This window comes from Muscardinus avellanarius (genome assembly GCF_963383645.1).
Source record: "Muscardinus avellanarius genome assembly, chromosome: 3".
Taxonomy (NCBI): Eukaryota; Metazoa; Chordata; class Mammalia; order Rodentia; family Gliridae; genus Muscardinus; species Muscardinus avellanarius.
The window spans coordinates 147909313-147929852 of record NC_137788.1 but is presented as its reverse complement, the minus strand read 5'-3'; the positions used below and the strand labels follow the sequence as shown (position 1 = coordinate 147929852).

General features: G+C 54.4%; 1 protein-coding gene across 1 annotated transcript; it reads left to right on the top strand.

Moving 5' to 3' along the window:
- Nucleotides 1-14466: 14466 nt before the first annotated feature.
- MESP2 (mesoderm posterior bHLH transcription factor 2) lies at nt 14467-16886 on the top strand (the record flags this gene model as incomplete). The annotated part of the gene is made up of 2 exons (XM_080690697.1): nt 14467-15255; nt 16620-16886. 2 exons carry the CDS (start codon nt 14467-14469, stop codon nt 16884-16886), a joined length of 1056 nt encoding a protein of 351 aa, XP_080546823.1.
- Nucleotides 16887-20540: the final 3654 nt, after the last annotated feature.

Sequence of the window (20540 nt, the reverse complement as noted above, 5' to 3'; positions counted from 1 at the left end):
ACTCCTTCCAGGCTGACCCATGCAAAACAGATGCTGAGCCGGGGGCCACAGGAGGAAGGGGTGGGCCTGTATGTTTGGAAGCCAAAGAGCACAAGAACCCACCCCACTCTCCCATGTTGGGAGCCCACAGCAAGGAAGAACTGCCAAATGACACCCATAGTTTATTCACAAATAAATAAATACACACGTGGCAGAGACCCCTGCCTGTTTCAGAACATCGACTCTACAGGTCCCTCCTTCCAAGCAGGGGCTGGGAAGGGCCCTTTGGGGTAGGCTAGGTTTCCATCCCCTGGAATGTCTGTGCCCGTGTCACTGGTGCGTCTTCCAGGAAAGATGGTCTGCTTCGCAGGCGTTGAGGCCAAAAATCCCCGGTGCTCAGGGCGCCAGCTGGACTCCTCAGGCCGGTGGCCCGTCTGGAGGTGACAGGGGCACCTAGGTCTCCAGCAGGATCAGCACGGAACGGGGTGGTCCTAAGCACCTGCTGCGAGGGTGGCTTCCACACTCAAGGGCTCCACTCTTGGATGCTTGGGCAAGGAACCCCGCGGGGCCCGTCCCTCCCCTCGCTATGGCGCTAGGTCACTGGGCCAGCGGGCAGGTACCGTGCAGGGTGGGTGGTTCCACGCGGGGGAGGGCTACTAACCGGAAAGGAGGACACCGCCTGGGCACGCAGCACTGCAGCACGGCGGGGGCGCGGACTCCCAGCCCAGGTCGGGGCCGCCGTCGGGGCAGAGGGGGAGGGGGACACGCGGGGTGGAGGAGGCACCGCGCTGCAGGCTGTCCTCGCTGAGCCCCAGCATAGCCGACAGGTGGCCGATGTAGCTGGTGGCCAGGCGCAGCGTCTGGCCATGGACGGCGGTAGGAAGCGGCGCAGCTCCTGCAGCGCCCCGGCCAGGGCGCGTATGCGCAGCTTCTCCCGCTCGCTGGCGCTGCCCGCCGCCCGCTGCCCGCTGCCCGCTGCCCAGGCGCCCGCCGGCCGTGGGGGTACGCGGGGATGGACGCGCTCGCTCGGGACGAGGTGAGGAAGCAGCTGCACCCTGCAGTGGAGGGCAGCGGCAGCTGGGCCGGGCCCCCGTGGTCGGAGGGATGCAGGCCTAGGAGGGCAGCGGGCACAGGGGCTGGGCCATGGTGGCCGAGGTGCCCGGGCCACCCTGTGCAGCTTTATCCCTGGCGGAGGCGTGAAGCGGGCCCTTCCAGGTGCATCAGCACATCAAAGAAGGGTGGGGCCTGGCCCTTTGAAGCCACAGTGGGCAACCATGCTGGCTACTTAGCTGTGCCTAGTTGCTCCCCGCCCCCGGGCCCTGGCTTGGGCCCTGCAGGTTAAAGGAAGCCAGGGATCTGAGGACTGGAAGTCCAGTTCCTAGGTTCGAGGCCCGCCTTCCTCTGTTGTGCCAATTCTTAATTTTCTTGCACTTTGGTGTCCAATTTGTATAATGGGAGCATCTGGGCATGGACCAGCACGCTGTGGAATAGAGTAGAGACCAGGAGTGGGCCCCCGGTTCCCTTGAATGGAGGGGAGAATTGCAGTCCCTTTCCTCCCCCGAGGCCTGCTGGGCCTCAGGGTTCCTTCCCTGGGGTGTGTGTGGAGGTGGGTATGAAGCTGACCCAGGTAAGTCCATGCAGCTGGCGGATGCTCTGCCCGTCTGCCCGAGGTCAACAGGCTTGCCAGTGGAACCTGATGGAAATGGTGCAGAACAAGCAGCTGACAAATTGACCCTCGTAATAAGTCCTCAGAAAACTAGGCACAGTGAGGAAATCCCTCAGTCCAATAATACGTATCTGCCAGGCATGGTAGCACACGCTTGTAATCCCTGCACTTGGGAGGCTAAGACAGAAGGATCACACAGGTTCCAAGCCAACCTCAGCTACTTAGTGAGGCTCTCAGCAACTCAGTGAGACCTTGCTTCCAAAGAAAGACTAAAATAGGTATGAGAGTGCAGCCCCGAGGTAGAAAGCCCCTATGTTCCATCCCCAGTACCACGAAAGAAAGAAAGAAAGAAAGAAAGAAAGAAAGAAAGAAAGAAAGAAAGAAAGAAAGAGGAAATGATGTTTAAAAGTCTGAAACACAAGCCGGGCATGGTGGCGCACACTTGTAATCCCTTCGCTTGGGAAGCTGAGACAGGAGAATCGCACCGGTTCGAAGGCAGCCTCAGCTACTTAGTGAGGCTCTCAGCAACTTAGTGATACCCTGTTTCCAAATAAAGTATAAAAGAGGTCTGGGAGTATAGCCCGGAGGTAGAAAAGCTCCTGGGTTCCACCTCCAGTAACACACACAGACACACAGACACACAGACACACACACACACACTAATAATAATAATAATAATACGTATCTGTAAAGAACCTACAGGCATCACAGGCAACAGTGAGGTGCTGAGATCTTTCTGCGAATCCAGGACCACACCTCTTCAACACTGTACGGATGCAGGTATGGGCTGGGAAACAAGGAGAAATAAAATAAATTCAGGTTGGAGAGGAAGAAATCAAACTGCCTCTACTTATATACACTGTTGCTGACATACAAAGTCTCCAAGGAGCTGCCTGGGCCCTCCTCACAGGTACTTCGTGCCTGGCTGGGTCATCTCCAGCCCGACTATGAAGTACACGGTGCTTGGGAGTACGTCTTTACAAGTTTCTTCTTCAAGAGAAATGGCATCTGGGGTCTCTTTCAGGACCAGGGGTCTGACGTTTTGCATTCGCTCTGGCTTCCAGCCCCAGAGACTGATGGGTGGGCAGGTCTGTAGCAGGGAAGGCCAAGAAGCTTGGAACCTATTCCCTGGGTATCTCCCTGCCGCATCCCCTTCCCTGGTCTACCTCCTGTTGCCCTCAGCCTGCTATAACGCCGGCTGTACCCTCTCCTCTGCGGCCTGTGGCAACAGGCCCATACTGTCCGTGCCCAGTCACACCCAGGAGCAGTGCCAACCTTGCCTGGCGTGGGAGAAGGCGAGGGCCCCCTCCCTGTGCACATGTCGGAGGCCCTCAACTCCCAAGGAGCACCTGGCCCAGGAGGCACCTCCTCGGCCTCAGCTGTCAGGCAGGTCCACTGCTTCTGCACAGAGCAGATAGATGCCTTCCTGGGCTCCAGACTCCAGTGAGAAGAGGAACCCAGGCTTGAGCCTCTCCATGACCCAAGGCCAGAGAGAACAAGCAACTGGGAATCTGGAAGGCGCTGTGCGCTAGGGTGGGAGAGGTGCAGAGGAAGGCACTGTTGTTCCGGGACTGCCAACCCTCTGAATGCCCTCCGATTCCCACGAGGGGCAATTTCGCATGGCAGCCAATAACTGAGGAAATTCAGAGTCACCCAAGACTCATGTTTTATTGTCATGTCTTTATTTGAAAATATTAAGTAGACATAGTTAAAGAGTAAAGGTCATCATACGGAGAGGGGACAGCAAATCTCTTTCCTGGCCTGCCTCTGAGGCTGCCAGTTGTTGCTCTGGAGGAAACTGCTATTTCTGGCCACCCGTCAACAATGCTATTAAATGAGTTTGTACTTTATTAAGTACAAAATCAACTAGATAGATTTGGATAAGTGACTATGTGTGAGAGATGGTGTGTGTGTGTGTGTGTGTGTGTGTATTGAACACTGAGTGCCTAGCCCTATTTTTTATTTGGAAACAGGGTCTCACTAGGTTGACGAGAGTCTTACTACTTGCCGAGGCTGACCTCAAACCCGTGATCATCCTGTCTCAGCCTCCCAAGTACTGGGATTACCAGCATGTGCCACCATGCCCAGCTAGAGATGAAACTTTTTATGTTGAAAACACAACACCTAAGAATTCTCATCTGAAACCAAATTGCATTGATGGAACACATGGGAGCCATGGAGAGATTTGGAGCAGGAAAGGGACACTGAGTGAAGAATGGTAAGATTATCGATGTCAGGGTTAAAGGAAGGTTAAAAAGACTCAGGGTAGCCGGGCATGGTGGTGCACACATGTAACTCCAGCATTTGAGAGGCTGAGAGAGAAGGATCAAGGTTCGCGGACAGACTCAGCTACTACTTAGTGAGGCCCTTTGCAACTCAGTGAGACCCTGTTTCAAAAGAAAAAAGAAAAAAATAGAACTAGGGGTGTAGCTCAGAGGTAGAATGCCCCTGGGTTCCATCCCTAGTACTGAAAAAAAAAAAAAAAGACAGGGTAGCCAGACAGTAGTGCAAGCCTGTAATCCCAATACTTGGGAGGCTGAGACAGGAGGATCACAGATAGATTTAAGGCCAGCTTCAGCAATTTAGTGAGAACTTGTTTCAAAATAAAAAGAGCTAGGGACGTAGCTTGGAGGTAGAAAAGTCCCTGGGTTCAATCCCCAGCACCCCCCAAAAAAAGACACAGGGAAGAAAGGACCCCACCGAAATGCCTTAGAGAGGCGGGCAGATGGGGCTGGGTGTTCTGTCTCCAACCCCTCCCTGGGTCTTCAGTCCTCAATGCGGATGACGGGCTGGGAGCACTCCCTCTCTGTTTGCCCCCACCTGGGGGCCCGCTGGTGCAAGGCTATGGTCGGTGGGCCTGCTGTAGCCACTTGGGGGCGACTGCTGGAGCCTGCACCAGCCTCCCTCTGCCCTCTCTCTCCCCTTTGATCTCCTTATCTGGGCCAGCCTCCCCGGTTGTTCATTTGGGAGCTGCCTGAGTTAATGAGTTCTCCAGGCTCAGGCCCACACATCCTCCTGCTGGGCTGCAGCCTTCACACCTCTGGGGTCTGTGTTTTGACAAGTGCCAGAGCCAGTGAGCAGGGCTCCCCTGGCCCGAGCCAACCCTTGCCTGCTAACGTGTAAGGCTGGGAAATGGGGCTTGGGAGTGGCCCCACCTAGCAGGGGTGAGAAGTCAAGCTTGGCAGGGTGGGGGCGGGCGGGCCAGCGCAGGCCCCTCCAGGCTCAGGGCCTGGCCTGCTTTCTGGGCACTGCACCCCTCCTGCCCCGTCTCCTGCACACTCATTTCCTGGAGTGCTAATCAAAGGCTCTATGTAAACACTCTCCTCGTGCTACTGATTCCAGACTGCTGGAGCCAGAGGCCCCAGGAGAAGGAAGTGGCTCTGCCCCTACTGCCCGCCCGCTTAGCATCACAGGAAGCCCCTAATTTTGGAGCCAGGGATCAGCCAGCAACACCTTCCCGCCAGCTCTTTCTGGGGAAAATTGTCATTTAGGAAGCTTCTGCCCTGTAGACAGCTCAGTCTGGGTTGGAGCCCCTATATCTCTGCCATTCAGGGGGACCAAATTGTGCCGCACATGTGTGCAATTGTGCTCTGGGCTGGCACTGCGCCAGGGCTTGGCTGGTTCACTGCTTACACTCCCAACATGCCACTTGACAGATGAGGAAACAGGCTCAGGATGCTGTCCCGTGTCACCCATCTCGGTGAGGCAGAGCTCCGCCTCCTCGCACCCCACCTCCTCTGGAAGATGCCAGCGGCTCCCCTGAGCCTAAGGGGATGCCCTGAGAGTGAGGGACCCCGGAGCCTCAAGCTCCCGAGAGGCCTTTCTTCACATCACAGAGGCCCGTGGGTATGCAAAGCATTCTCCCTGCCCCGCGTGACCTGATGGACCTGAATCCCTGAGGGACAGGGCCTGAGAATCCAAGTATAAAAGAAATATAATCTCAGCCAGGCATGGTGGCCCACGCTTGTAACCCCAGTATTTGGGAGGCTGAGACAGGAGGATCGCAAGTTCACAGCCACCCTCAGCTACTTAGTGAGGTCCTTTGCAACTCAGTGAGACCTGTTTCAAAAATAAAGAATTAAGCCGGATGTGGTGGCGCACGCTTGTAATCCCAGCATTCGGGAGGCTGAGACCGGAGGATGGCGGTTCGCGGACAGGCTCAGCTACTTAGTGAGGCCCTCCGCAACTCAGTGAGACCCAGTTTCAAAATAAAGAATAAAAAACAGGGCAGGGGGTGTAGCTCGGAGGTCGAATGCCCCTGGGTTTCATCCCTAGACCCACAAAAAAAAAAAAAAAAAAAAAGAATTAAAATAGGGCTGGGGAGTATAGCTTGGAGGCAGAATGCCCCTGGATTCCATTGCCAGTAGCGGGGGCGGGGGGGGGGGAGAAAAGAAAAAAAAAGAAAAGAAAAGAAAAGAAAGAAAGAAAAGATAAGAAAAAGAAAAAATGCACCGGGGAATACCTAGCACCTCCACAGGCCCTATTCCCCCTTGAGCCACAGATAGATGAAAAAGGACCCAAAGTGGTCCCAGGGACCAGCAAGGAGGCCTCACTCCTCACCCCAGCCCCCTTCCCACCAGCCCCCAGGCTGCCCGGGAGCCCTTCCAAGGACCATCACCCTCTCCTCACACCTTTGACTCTTGAGTCAAGCCATATGGAATAAATTATTCTGGACCCAGGATAATATGATTATCTGGCCATGATCAGTAGGGTGCTCGGCCAGTGGCAATCAGAGGGGCAGCAGGAGGGAGGGGTAGGAGGAAGGGATTCCAGGGAAGGCTCAGGAGGAAGTTCCAGAAGCCCTGTGGGCCTGGGGCTGATGATGCCAGTTAAGTATGTGGCACCTCTACCCCTAGGGGGCACATTTATGCTCCTAAACCTCATTCAGGTGAGTGGGGTGGGATCGAACCTTAGAGAGAAAGTGGAGAAACTGAGGCATAAGGGAGCTGAAGGAGCCCAAGCAAAGGTTCAGATGTGCAACTCAGCTTCTTCAGCTGTAAAATGGAGCGGGGACTCCCCTCTCCTGCCTCAGACCAAAGCCCTGATTCAGGAGGCCTGACGGGCTTTACACGGTCCTTACAGTCCCAGATGCGGCCAGCAGAGGGCGCTGCCCGCCGCCTGGATCTGTGCACCTGCGCAAAGCCACCTTCCTCCAGCTAGCAGGGAGGGCTTTTTCTCATTGTGAGCCAAGCTTCATCGTGTCGCTCACGACTGTATGTAATAACATAGCGTGTGCAAGTGGGGGCGGGTCTGGATGATGACGGTTGATCAGGAGAGACTAGCCTGGCACAGTGGCGCACACCTGTAGACTTGAGACCGGAGGACCTGCAGGTTTGACACCAAGCGTCTGCAACCTAGACCTGTTTCAAAATAAAAAAAAAAAGAGGGCTGGGGGTGTAGCCCAGTACCACAGAAATTAATTAATTAATTAACACAGGAGAGTAAGAGCCTAAGAAAGTGTCCCTCTGCCTCGACGTCCCCTCTGCCTCAACGTGTCTGATCCGGGCGGGGGGAGCTGTCTGTCAAAATCAAGCCTGCTGCCGCCCTGCAGTAACTGTAGCAGCGCCTGCTCTCTTTCAATTTCCTCCTGCTTGTCTGCATTTTCTCACTTTTCAGTAATGAGCATGCATTACTTGGGTGAAAGAAAGGAAGGAGGAAGGAAGATAAGGGAGGGAGAGGATGGAAACACTTTGCAGTCCCCTCCCCAGCTAGTTTGCACCCCAAGAGGCAGGGCTGCTGGGGGCCTTTGGAGATAAGGCCAGGAGGTCGGATCTTCTGAGGGTGGGCAGGACTGGGCCTCCAGCTCATCCTCACCATGGATACCCATTTCACAGACCAGGAAACGGAGCCTCTGGTGGGACAGCCAGACTCCACTGGCCCTAGGCCTGGGCCGCCTCCACTGGGCCCTGCTGTCCAGGAGCCTGGGGCCTCCCTGGCTCAGCCTTCTTGCTAGGGGAAGAGCAGAGGACCAGCCTCCAGGCCCACCTGCCGACTCCCAGGGCCCACACCTTGCAGTCTTCCTCCACATTCTCTCCCATAGCCACCACCACCCATCCCAGCACCCCTGCCTGATGTAGGCACAGCCTCCCGGCTGGTTTCCTGCCTCCCAGCTTCTCTCCCAACTTCCTCATCCAACCCTAGACCCACCTGCCTGTCCACACCATCTCCCACCTCCTGCCATTGCCAACCAGCCCAGGCTCCCAGACTCCCAGACTAGGGCTCCCAGCTTCTCCTCTGCCAGAACCCCACGCTCTCGGCCCCACTCTTCCCCTGGGGCTAGCCCTGATCGCCCCGGCATGGAGCAACCAGGTCACCCAGGCAGGGCAAGGAAGTGGTCCTTCTCCTCCTACTCCCCAGAGCGCCAGCCCCAGCCGGTGCAGAGCTTGGGCTGTGACCCTAAGCCAGAGGATAGCCGGTTAGGATCCCGGCTCCGAGGACCTTATGCAAGTGATGGGACCTCTCTGGGTCTATGTCCTCACCTGAGCCAGGGAGAAGTGCAGGCTGTGCTTTGGGCTTTGAGCAGGCCCACCAGGGCACGGTTTTAGTGGCACTCCCTGCAGAAGCGATCAGGCCATTCTGAGGCGCAGTCAGGAATGGCCCCAAGCTCAGAGTCTGCTCTGTGACCATGCGCTGATAGCTTCTGTCTTGGGGCCCCCGGATGACACTGAAGGTGTTCTGTCGGATAAGGCCTGGTCAACAGACTTCCCCAGCCACACAGCCTCTCACACCAGACCCAGGGGCCAGGGAAGGCTGACTCGGGGCTCCTGAAGCCCAGAGATGTAAGCTCTACCGTCACCCTGGCCTCCCGGGGCTGGGACGTGTAGCCCCCTCCCCACCCCAGGAGTACATTCTGGGGCTCCTGAGGGGCCTGCTGCCCGGCTGTTTTGGAGGCCCCTGCACACTCTGGTTCCCAAGTCAACACCTTTTGCCCTGAGCGAGGCAGCCTTAGTGTCAACAGGCAACCAGGAGGTGTGAAGGCAGCCACGGTGGCAGGGGCGGCTGCAGCCCTCGCTGCTGCTGGTAATGAGAATACCACCGGCCCCACTGGCTTGCTTTCCCTCCCACGTCCCCACAGCCTGACACCCCAGGCCCCGGGGTGCTCCAGAGTCCGGGGCTCATGGCGGCTTCAGGTTCCAGGCCCTGTGCCGCCCGCCCAGGTCAAAGCACAGGGCCGTGGAGCCTCTGGGGCTGAAGGAGCAATGGGCGCAAGCTGGGGCCTCTACCCCCCAACACCCAGAGGCTTGTGGCAAAGTCCTAGGATGCAGACAGGGCTGGGCGGGGCCAAGGCCTCAGTCGCCCCCGGGTCCCACAGGACACTGATGTGGCACTGCTGTCTTCACAGGGCCACCCTGACCAGCCATGTGGCAGGCCCATCCATAGTGGCCTCCCCGTTCCAGTCCTGGACGCAGCCCCGCTGAGCCACAGCCATCAGGGCCTGTCCCTGACCCGGGCCCTCCGCTCAGGAAGTACCTCATTGGTCCCCAGGTCCTCCATCTTACGGCGTTCAACAAGGACCACAACAGCCACCCTCCCCAGCTCCTCCCCGGGCCCGGTGCGTGGTCATCTGGCTTCTTAATTACCTCCAAGACCAGCCATGTCTTTCTTTACAAGACAGCCAAGACGACGCCTCCGATCCTAGAACGTTCTTCAGCCGCTTTCCCAAGAGTGTGGGTCCAGACCTCTGGAGACGACTATCACATCATCTTAGGTTTTTTCTGTCTCGACTAACCACCCCCAGCCGTCCAGCTACCCCCATGTGACCTAGCTCCCAGCCCCTCACCAACCTCCCCGCTCCCCAACCTCCCTGTTCATCCCCAAGCCTCAGCACCTGCGGCTTCCGGTGGCATGGCTGAGGACCTGGTGCTCCTGGCAAATCTGAGAGCAGCCTGGAGCCGCTGGCTGTCCCTGCCCTTGACACCGGAAGGCAAGGGCGTCACACCTTCCCACCTGAGCTGCTGTTGACCTGCTGCCCCTGACCCTGGATGTGGAGGAGGCACATGTGGCCTTGGAGCTGGAGGAAGCCCCGGAGGAAGAACCATCACTAGTCCTCTAGAACTTTTACCTGCCTCCTTCTGCGGCCCGGCACTTGCTACACTGCACACACATCAGCTCTGCGTGAGCCGCAGTGATGCAGTGTCCTATTTTACCCCAGCGGTTACTCACAAATCAGATCACTTTACAGGTGAGAAAATTAAGCCTAGATAAGTTGCCCAAGTTCTCACCACTGGCAAGGGTGGAGCTGGGACTTTAAACCAGGCACGGAGAAGATGTCGTAAAAGGCCCAATATGGCTGGGCGTGCCAGTGCACACCTGTCATCCCTGTACTTTGGAGGCTGAGATAGGAGGATCACAGGTTCAAGGCCAGCTTCAACAACTCAGGGACATCATGTTTCAAAGAAAAATTTTAAAAGGGGCGGGGGAGGCTGTAGCTCAGAAGTAGACCATCCCTGGGTTCAATCTCCACTACCAAAAGAAAAAAAAAGCCCACCATTGAAAGTTAATTTGTACATCCTGCCATTTTCCCCCCAAGTTAAAATTATTTAAATGAATGAATATTTAAATCAACTATGGCCAGGGTTTTCATTTTTTGTTGATTGTTGGTTTTCTGCAGCACTGGGGATTAAAGCCAGGGCCCCACAATAGCAAGGCAAGCAGTCTACTGCTGAGTACACCCAGCCCTTTTTAAAATTTCATTTTGAGACAGGGTCTCCTACAGTGCCTCGGTCTCAGCCTCCTGAGTAGTTGGGGTGACAGGCATGTACCACTGTGCCTCGCCAGGGTTTTGCTTTGTATGTAATCTATAGGAATTTTGTTTTATTTTGTTTTTAGTACTGGGGACCAAATGCAGGGCTAGACAAGTACTCTACCATTGAGCCACAGCCCCAGCCCTTTTTAGTTTTTATTTTGAGACAGGGTCTGGCTTGGTTGCAGAGGCTAGCCTGGAACTTGTGGTGATAGGCATACACTACCATGCCTGGCTACACAAACAGCAAGAATTGGATCCACTGTTTAAAAATAAAAATGAGTCAGCTAAATATGTCCCAACATGGAATGCTCTAATACATTCTGCTTAATGAGAAAAAGAAAGAAAGAAAAGCTAGATACAGGCTGAGCCATTCAACGCACGGTGTGTGTAATGTAACCTCGTGAGCGCAGTCTTGGTCCATTTTTCTTTTGTTATATAATCGAATACCACAGACGAGGCAATTTATAATTTTGCTCTGTGTGTGTGTGTGTGTGTGTGTGTGTGTGTGTGTGTTACTGAGGGTGGAACCCAGGGGCTTTCCTACCTCCGGGCTATACTCCCAGACCTATTTTATACTTTATTTGGAAACAGGGTATCACTAAGTTGCTGAGAGCCTCACTAAGTAGCTGAGGCTGGCTTTGAACCTGTGCTATCCTCCTGTCTCAGCCTCTCAAGCACTGGGATTACAAGCGTGCACCACCATGCCCAGCTCAATTTATAATTTTAAAAGTGGCTTTTGTGTGTGTGTGTGTGGGGGGTGTCTGAGGATGGAACCCAGGGGCATTCGACCTCCGAGCTACATCCCTGCCCTATTTTTTTATTCTTTATTTTGAAACAGGGTCTCACTGAGTTGCAGAGGGCCTCACTAAGTAGCTGAGGCTGTCTTTGAACAGCGATCCTTTGGTCTCAGCCCCCGAATGCTGGGATTACAAGCATGCACCACCACGTCTGGCTTTAAAAGTGGCTTTTATCCTCACAGTCCTGGAGGCTAAGAAGTCTGAGAGCAAGATGCCAGCATCTGCTGAGGGTCACATCCTAAGGTGACAGAGGACATTACCTGGAGACAGAGAAAGCAGGGGGCACATGCTCTCAAAACGTTGCCTCTTCCCTCATACCCCATAGGCCTTTTTTTTTTTTTTTTTTTTTTTGGTGGTACTGGGGTTCCTGGAAGCCCTTCTACCTCTGGGCTACACTCCCAGACCTATTTTTACATTTTTTTTTTATTTGGAAACAGGGTCTCCTAAGCCAGCGTGCGCGGCTGGCTTCGAACCTGCGCGATCCTCCTGTCTCTGCCTCCCAAGCGCGGGGATTACAAGCGTGCGCCACCACGCCCGGCTCCCCATAGGCCTTTAATCCAGGAGCAGATTAACCCATCTTGAGGGCCCTGCCTTCCAAATCTCCCAGTCACCTTTGCAAGGTCTCACCTCTCAGTTCTGCCGCACTGGGGACCAAGTTTCCCGTGCAGGAATTCTGAGGGACATACCCCAATCCTAGGAAGTAATGCGAGCTTTCTTATTTATTTTGCGCATCTGGGGATAGAGCCCAGGGGCATTAGACCTCTGAGCTACATGCCTGACCCTGGCTCTATTTTTTATTCTTTATTTTGAAACAGGGTCTCACTGAGTTACAAAGGGCCTCACTAAGTAGCTGAGGCTGTCCGCGAACCACGATCCTCCAGGTCTCAGCCTCCCGAATGCTGGGATAACAAGCTCTTAGTACACGCCCAGCCTGTACTAAGAGCTTTCTAAGGATACACGTTTATGTAAATTTATTGCCAGGCTGGAAGGCGGCCACAGGCCACCTAACACCTGCTGTCACCTTTGGGGAGACTTACGGGGCGGCTAAGGGACTCTGCCTTTGTCGTTTTGATTACCTGTAGTGATATGTATTGGTTATGTAACTTGTGGAGTTAAAAGTTAATTTTTAAAAACAGCCATGAAGAAATTTACAAGGCCATTTAGTACTCCAGGCTGCTGCGAGCCAATCTATTCTTGGCACTGTCATCATGTTGACCTTTAGTTATTAATTACTTACTAACTGCTTAAATTATGTCATCCTTCTGCTCGAAAGCCTCTGCAGCTCCCCGTGACCCTGGCGATAACCCAGCCTCAGCCTGGTTCTAGCCGGGGCTCGCCGGGGCCCTCCGCCATGCCACCTGGCAGTTCCCTGCTCCTGAAGGACCAAGGGGTCTCACTACTGGCCTTTGCTTCCAAAATTCCTTCTGGAATGCTCTCCACACTACTCTCTCCCTATTCAAATCCTCCTTCCTGTCTACGGCTCATTTGTAACTTCTGTGGCCAGAGCCCAGCTGGCCCCGGCCCTAACTTGACTTCCAGGCCCAGCCCTTTCCCCTGGGAGACCACACAGGACATTGATACCTCCTTCAAACTGTCGTTGTTGCTGAGGAGAATGCTGAGTTTCCAAATTCTTCTTTTTCTTTCTTTTTTCATTCTTTTTTTTTTTTTTCTCTTTTCACTGGGGATTGAACTCAGAGGCAGTCTACCTCCTGGCTATATCCCCAGAAGACTTTTTTTTATTTTTGTGTGTTGAAACAGGGTCTGCTAAATTGCTGAGGGCCACAAGTTGAATGAATGAAATTGCTGGGGTTGGTCGAGAACCTCCCGTCGCAGCCTCCCAACTTCTAGGATCACAGGAGGGGGTCCCCATACCCAGCTCGAACCCAGGGGCTTTCTACCTCTGACATACAGCCTCCGCCCATAAAAATTTTATTTCTGTTTTGAAACAAGGTCTTGCTGACTTGCTGAGGCTGGTCTCAAACCTGCAATCCTTCTGTCTCGGCCTCTTAAATACCGGGATTCCAGGTGTGCGCCACCATCCCTGGCTTGAGTTTGTAAATTCAGACATCTCCGTTACTCCTCACAACAGTCCTCTGAGTGGATCCTACAATCATCGCTCCTGTTTTACTGAGCAGAAGGTCAAGCTCAGACAGATCAAAAGCCCTACCCAAAAGGCACCCCGCTAGTTAGTAATGGAGCTAGCAGCTAGAGAATGGCCTCAAGACAGATCCATGAGATCAGAGGTTGTGGCTGGTTCATTCGCCTTGGTGTGCCTGGCACTTACCACTCGTTAAATAAATATGAATTAAGTGAGTAATGCCCATAGGTACCTTGAATATTGGAAGGCTAAAATAGGAGGAACGCGGCTTGAGGCTAGCCAGCCTTAGCAACTTAGCAAGACCCTGTTTCAAACTAAAGAGGGCTGGGGGTGTAGCTTGGAGGTAGAATGCCCCTGGAGTCCATCCCCAGTACCAAATAAATAAATAAATAAAATAGTGGCAAACATGTAGCTCATCGGCCAGGCCCAGGTGCTGCACCAGGATCATTCCGCTTGCCAATCCCATCCCGGATGGCAGGGATCTCCCATTACTACTGGGACCAAGAGGAGGAAAACTGAGGCTGAGAGGAGCTGAGTAATTTGTCCATGGTCATACACCCAGAAAGGTAGGGGTGGCACCCACCTTCACCCTTTCCACGACCCACTTCTCCAGGTAGCGATGACCAGGACAGTGAGATGGTGTTCAACCTGGGCAACTCAGCCCAGGCGAGTACAAGGATCCACCTGTACTCATAACACCCACATCCATCTTGTGGCCTCTGGGCCTGTCCTGGTGCTGGCTCCCAAAGGAGGCACCGGGCACAATCCCCCACAGGCTAAGAATGAGAGGCAGCTGATCTTCGAGGGGGGCCCCAGGGCTCATGCCGGACGGCCTGGCTGCCCATGGCACTGCCCTCCATAGGGACTCCTGGGCACTCACCCCAGCAGTGGATGGGGCGGGGGTGTGGGTGGGAGCGCTGGTGAGGAGCTTAGCAGCACCATCCAGATGCGAATTGTCCCTCCCACACTTCCCGGGTTGCAGGGGCCTCCATTAGAGCCCCTGAGGAGTCAGAATCCACACCTCCACAAATGGGCCCGCTTTCCCAGGGCCCCCCTGCCCAGACCTTCCCTAGGCACTGTGGGTTTTGACACCTCTCTGCAAGCTGGCAGGGGGCCACCTCGCACCTATGGGCCGGATAAAAGCTTGAGGTCTGGAGGTGGACGGTCCAGGCTCCCCGGCATGGCCCAGTCTCCCCAGTCTCCGCTGCTCCCACAGAGCCTTCTTGGCCTCGACCACTGGATCTTCTCCCAGGGATGGGGATGGGCGGGCCACCCGGACTCCACGTCCCCGGCCTCCTCCTCCTCGGATTCATCAGGCTCCTGTCCCTGCGACGGCGCCCGTGGCTCCTCGCAGCCGGTGCGCCTGGCCCGCAGCCCGCAAGCCGCAGGGAGCGCCCCGACGGCGCCCCGGAGAGCGCGGCCCGGGCCCGCGGATGGACAGCGGCGCAGCGCCAGCGAGCGGGAGAAGCTGCGCATGCGCACCCTGGCCCGGGCGCTGCAGGAGCTGCGCCGCTTCCTACCGCCGTCCGTGGCTCCCGCGGGCCAGAGCCTCACCAAGATCGAGACGCTGCGCCTGGCCATCCGCTACATCGGCCACCTGTCGGCCGTGCTGGGGCTCAGCGAGGACAGGCTGCAGCGCCCGCGGCGGCGGCGCCCCGACCCCGCGTCCCCCCGGTGCTGCGCGCTCTGCCCCGACGGCGGCCCCGACCTGGGCTGGGGGTCCACGCCCGCCTGCGCCGCGCCAGAGACCCTGGGGAGCAGGGTCTCTGACACTGACCCCTGGGTGGCCTCCGCCTGTTGCCCCAAGATGCTGTCATCCCCGCGCCAGCCCTTAGGCAGAGCCCCTGATGCAGCCCTTTGGATGTCACCCCAAACCTGCCCCAGGACGCAGACATCCCCAGAGCCCGGGAGCACCGCTGCACCCTGGACGCCACCCCCTGCGCCTCCGGAGCTGACTGCAATGTACCAGGTATGCACCGCTCCTGGACTGGTCCCAGGATTCAGCTGAAAATGTGAGCCGGCCGGTGGCCCACGTTGTAATCCCCATACTGGGGTGGCTGAGACAGGAGGATTGCAAGTTCGCAGCCAACCTCAGCTACTTAGTGAGGCCTTCTACAAATTAGTGAGCCCTTGTTTCAAAAATAAAGATTTAAAAAATAGGGCTGGGGATGCGGTAGCTCAGAGGTAGCCTCTGGGTTCCATCCCCAGTACCGCAAAAAAAAAAAAAAAAAAAAAAAAAATGCGGGTGGGTAGTCTCGAGTCTGTAGAAGATCCCACACTTTTGAGACACATGATTACCTATTGGGATGCGAGGCCCTTAGAAGTAAATGGTAAATGCCACCACTTCTGCCTTCCAATGGCAGCTGGGATGGAAGAAAATATAGCCCTTACCCTTGCACGGAGGCCAGATTAGAACGTGGAGGGTCCTGCAGTCCAGAATTTTCTAAGAGGGGAGAGGGAGATGCAAGCGTAAAGGAAAGGCAGCACTGCCCTAAAGGGCCTGGGGTCAGTGGCCTTCCTATTCCAGTTTTCTTCATTCATGAGACCCATGAATGATTCGTGGCCCTTAAAGACCATATTAATAACCAAACTTTAGAGCCAGGCGTGGTGGTGCACGCTTATAATCCCGGCATTAGGGAGGCTCAGACTGGAGGATCACAGTTCAAGGACAGCCTCAGCTACTACTTAGCAAGGCCCTTTGCAACTCAGTGAGACCCTGTTTCAAAAGAATAAAAAATAGCCGGGTGTGGTGGCACACGCTTGTAATCCCTGTGCTTGGGAGGCTGAGACAGGAGGATCGCACAGGTTCGAAGCCAGCCTCAGCTACTTAGTGAGGCTCTCAGCAACTTAGTGAGACCCTGTTTCCAAATAAAATATAAAATGGGTCTGGGAGTATAGCCCGGAGGTAGAAAGCCTCTGGGTTCTACCCCGAGTACCACCAAAAAAAAAAAAAAAAAAAAAAAAAAAAGAATAAAAAATAGGGCTGGGGATATAGCTCAGAGGTAGAATATCCCTGGGTTCCATCCCAAAAATATAGGGCTGGTGTTGTAGCTTGGGGGTTCAATCCCCAGTACCACAAAAATAAATAAATAACCAAACTTTATTATCAAGCAATTATTTACATGCATTTATTCGTTCAGTCCTTCCAACAGCCCTATGAGGAAACTGACCACAAAAGGTGGGCTGAGTCGTCATAGTTGGTGGACAGCAGAGCTTGGACTGAAGGCTGGTGGCTGGATCAGCCAGTGCCGTTGACCACTGCACCAGCAGCCCCAGGTCTAACGTCTCCTCGCAGCGGCTGACTAACAAGCTGCTCTTGTCTCTCTCTGGCAGGGGTTCCCTGTGTCTCCAGAACCCTGCCTGTCGCTGGGAAGTCCACCCCTCCTGCCCCGCCCTTCATGCCAGAGACTGCAGCCTCAGGCCCAGTGGGGATGCTGGGGCCACCATGCGGAGCTGCTGTCCAGCTCGGAGGACCAGAGACCCGGCCCCGCCTTGCGGCTCAGCGAAGTGAGCCTTACCCAGAGCTCAAGCCTGCGGCTCAGCGGCTGCCCTGAGCTTTGGCAGGAAGATCTGGAGGGGACCCACCTGGGCATCTACTGAGGGCCTTTCTACCTCCTCTTCAGCCCGGGATCATGCTTGTCATGTGTATGCCATCCTCGGATGCCTCTTTGGTGGTTTTTAAAGCTTTCCCCAGCCAAGGTTCCCTTTTTCTATTATGAAAATGGCAAGGGGGCCACAGTAGTGCCCCAACTGCTGGGCACCCCACAGAGGGCCCTGAGCTGCTCAGAGAAGGGGGCCGCTTGACCCTAAAGGAGGCCAGGCTGGGCCTGGAGGGGACTGGGGGTAGGGACCAATCCCATGCTCTGCTTCTTGGTGACAACTGGTCGTAATTCTGTATGCTTAGATATTTTGTAACTCTTTAAAAAATATAACAACAAAAATTTGGTTTAGTCTATTTTTATTCTATTAACCTAGGTTTTCTTACCCCTGAGAAAGTAGAAATGTTCCTAATTCTATAGGGACCAGGGCCTGCTGCTCTTCCCCTGTTAGAATCCAGGCCTGCAAGGTTGACGTGGGCCCTCCCTGAATCAGAATCAGTTTGATAATATTTACTGTGCTCAGGCTCCAGGGCCGGCAGCCCTGCCTGGGCTGTTGTGCTTGGCCGCACAAGTAGGCTGAGGGCCTGCTCACCTGCCCAGACACGTTACCACTGCCTGGTCACACTTTCTTCCTTCTTTTCTTTTCTTTTCTTTTCTTTTCTTTTCTTTTCTTTCCTTCCTTCCTTTCCTCTTCCTCCTCTTCCTCCTTTTTTTTCTTGCTTCTTCTTTTTCTTGCTCAGTACTAGGATTGAACCCAGCGGCATTCTACTTCAGAGCTATGCCCCCAGCCCTACTTTTTATTCTTCATTTTTGAAACAGGGTCTCACTAAGTAGCTAAGGCAGGCTGAGAACTGCAATCCTCCTGTTTCAGCCTCCCAAGTACTAGGATTACAAGTGTACATCACCATGCCTGGCTCTTTCTTTCTTTCTTTCTTCCTATCTTTCTTTTTTTCTATCTATCTTTCTTTCTTCTTTTTCTTTTTTTTTTTTTTTTTTCAGTACTTGGGATGGAACCCAGGGGCATTCTACCTCTGAGCTACACCCCCAGCCCTATTTTTTTGTATGTGTGTGTGTGTGTGGTACTGGGGTTGGAACCCAGGGGCTTTTCTACCTCCGGATTATGCTCCCAGACCTATTTTATACTTTATTTGAAAACAGGGTCTCACTAAGTTGCTGAGAGCCTCACTAAGTAGCTGAGGCTGGTTTCGAACCTATACGATCCTCCTGTCTCAGTCTCCCAAGTGCTGGGATTACAAGTGTGCGCCACCACACCCAGCCCTGGCCCTATTTTTTATTCTTTATTTTGAAACAGAATCTCACCGGATTGCAAAGGGCCTCACTAGGTAGCTGAGGCTTTCTGTGAACCTGCAATCCTCCTATCTCAGCCTCCTGGGATTACAAGTGTGTGCCACCACACCCGGCTTTATTCTTTTGTATGTGTGTGTGTGGTACTGGGGGGTGGAACCCAGGGGCTTTCTACCTCTGAGTTACACCCCAGCCCTATTTTAGAATTTATTTGGAAACAGGGTCTCACTAAGTTGCTGAGAGCCTCACTAAGTAGCTGAGGCTGGCTTCGAACCTGTGTGATTCTCCTGTCTCAGCTTCCCAAGTGCCGGGATTACAAGCGTGCGCCACCACGCCTGGCTTTATTCTTTATTTTTGAAACAGAGTGTCACTAAATAGCTGAGGTTGGGGGAGAACCTGTGATCCTCCTGTTTCAGCCTCCCAAGTACTAGGATTACAAGCGTGTGCCATCATTCCTGACTTGCCCATTCATGCCTTGTGGGTTCTATCCTGCTAACCCACAGGGTGAACGTAAGCACCTATGGACAAACTAGGCCCCAAATGGGGATCCCAGGGGCCCAGAGACCCGCGGCTTAGGGCTCTTTCATATGAAGTATTTTTCAAAGATTGCTATAAATAGCTGTTATCTGCTGGGCACAGCGTATTCGTTGCTAGGGCTACCACAGCAAAATACCACCGCTAATGGGCACCTTAGTGACAGGTGTTTTCTCGGTTCTAGAGGCTGAAAGTCTAAGACTAAGGTACAAGGTAAAAGCAGGTTTGGTTGCGTCTCAGCCCTCTTCCTTGACCTGCAGATGGCCACTTCACTGTGTAGTCTGTGCCCTGATCTAGAAGGATACCAGTCATACTGGATTAGAGTTTACTAAATTCAATCCCATTGAATCTTAAGTACCTCCTTAAAGGACCTGCCTCCAAATGTCGTCACATTCTGAGGTATCAGAGGTTAGGGCTTGTGTTCGCTTTCTGACACTATTGCAAAATACCTAAGGCAGTTAAGTTATAAAGAGAAAAAGTTTATATTGGTTCATGGTTCAGGAGGTCCCAGTCCAAGGTTGAGTGGCCCCATTGCTTTGGACCTCTGGCCAGTGTGGGCCGTCACGGCAGGAATGCGTGGTGGAGCAAAACTGCTCATATCAGGAGCCCAGAAGCAGAAATAAAGGGGATGATGTCCCACAGTCCTTTGGGGAGCACGCCTCCAGTGACGGAAGGACCTCCCGAGGCCTCGCAGCACGCTGGGCACCAAGCACATGGGCCTTTGGAGACATTCGACACCCAAACCATAGCAAAGCTTAAACATGAATTTTAGAGCCCTGGCCAGCTCATAACAGCTGATATTAAGTGCCAGAGGAAAATTACTCCCCCATGGACGAGGTGAATTGCAGGGAAATAATGATCAGTACCCAGATCCTAAACCCGAGGATGAGGGTTTGTACTAGGTGCGCTGGGACCAGAGGCAGGACAGCCTGCCGGGAGGCCACTGGACGGCCCAGGCTGAGAGGGGCTGGGGCGGGGCGCAGGAGAAGCTGCCTGGTTTTTTGGGCCCGAGCTCTTGGCCATGCACAGGGTCTTGTGCCTGGCTCTGCGTGGCAACCGCACCCTGTGATGTCAGGTGCTTCATTCCCCCTGCTTTCCCATCTCCCAAAGGAAGAACTGACCTAGGTGACCACTGAGGTGCCGTCTTCCTGTGTCCAGAATCCATCTGGCTCCTCCCCCAGGGCTCTGCTGTCCCTAGGGGCTGTCAGTGATCCTGGAAGAGTGAGAGTAGCCGAGGTCCAGCAGAGAGGCACAGGGACAGGTCCCGCGGACCACCACGCACACACAAGCTTCGAAGCCTCCAGCTGTGAAATGGCGTTAACAATAGGCCCTATCGCCTTCTCTGGCTTCTCATACTTGGCACACAGTAAGTGGTCAATAAAATAAGTAGTGGGGTAGGGTCCTGTGACCTGAGAGATGACCTGGTGCAGTGGTTCCCCCAGCCCGGCTGTGTTGAGCTATCTGGGTTCAGGGTCATGCTCTGAGAGCAGTATGATTCAGGTCAGGGGGTTCCCAGGAGCCCCTCCAGGGTCTTCTGAGGCCCCGCCAGCTCTGAAAGCAATCAATATTCTTCACCTCCCTTTTTTACAGTGGAGGAACCCGGGCCCAGGGAGGAGAGCAACTTCCCACAGCCTCCCTGACCAGTATGGACATCAGACTGCTGACTCCTAGTCCAGTGCTCTGTCCTTCCCAAGAAGACCCAGGGTCTCAGCTGCATAGTCCAGGGCATCTGCATGAAAGGCAGAGCTAGACAGCTGTGCTGCCTTTCTGTGGCTCCCACCTACTTGGGGTCAGCCCTTGTAGGGGCCAAGGGAGG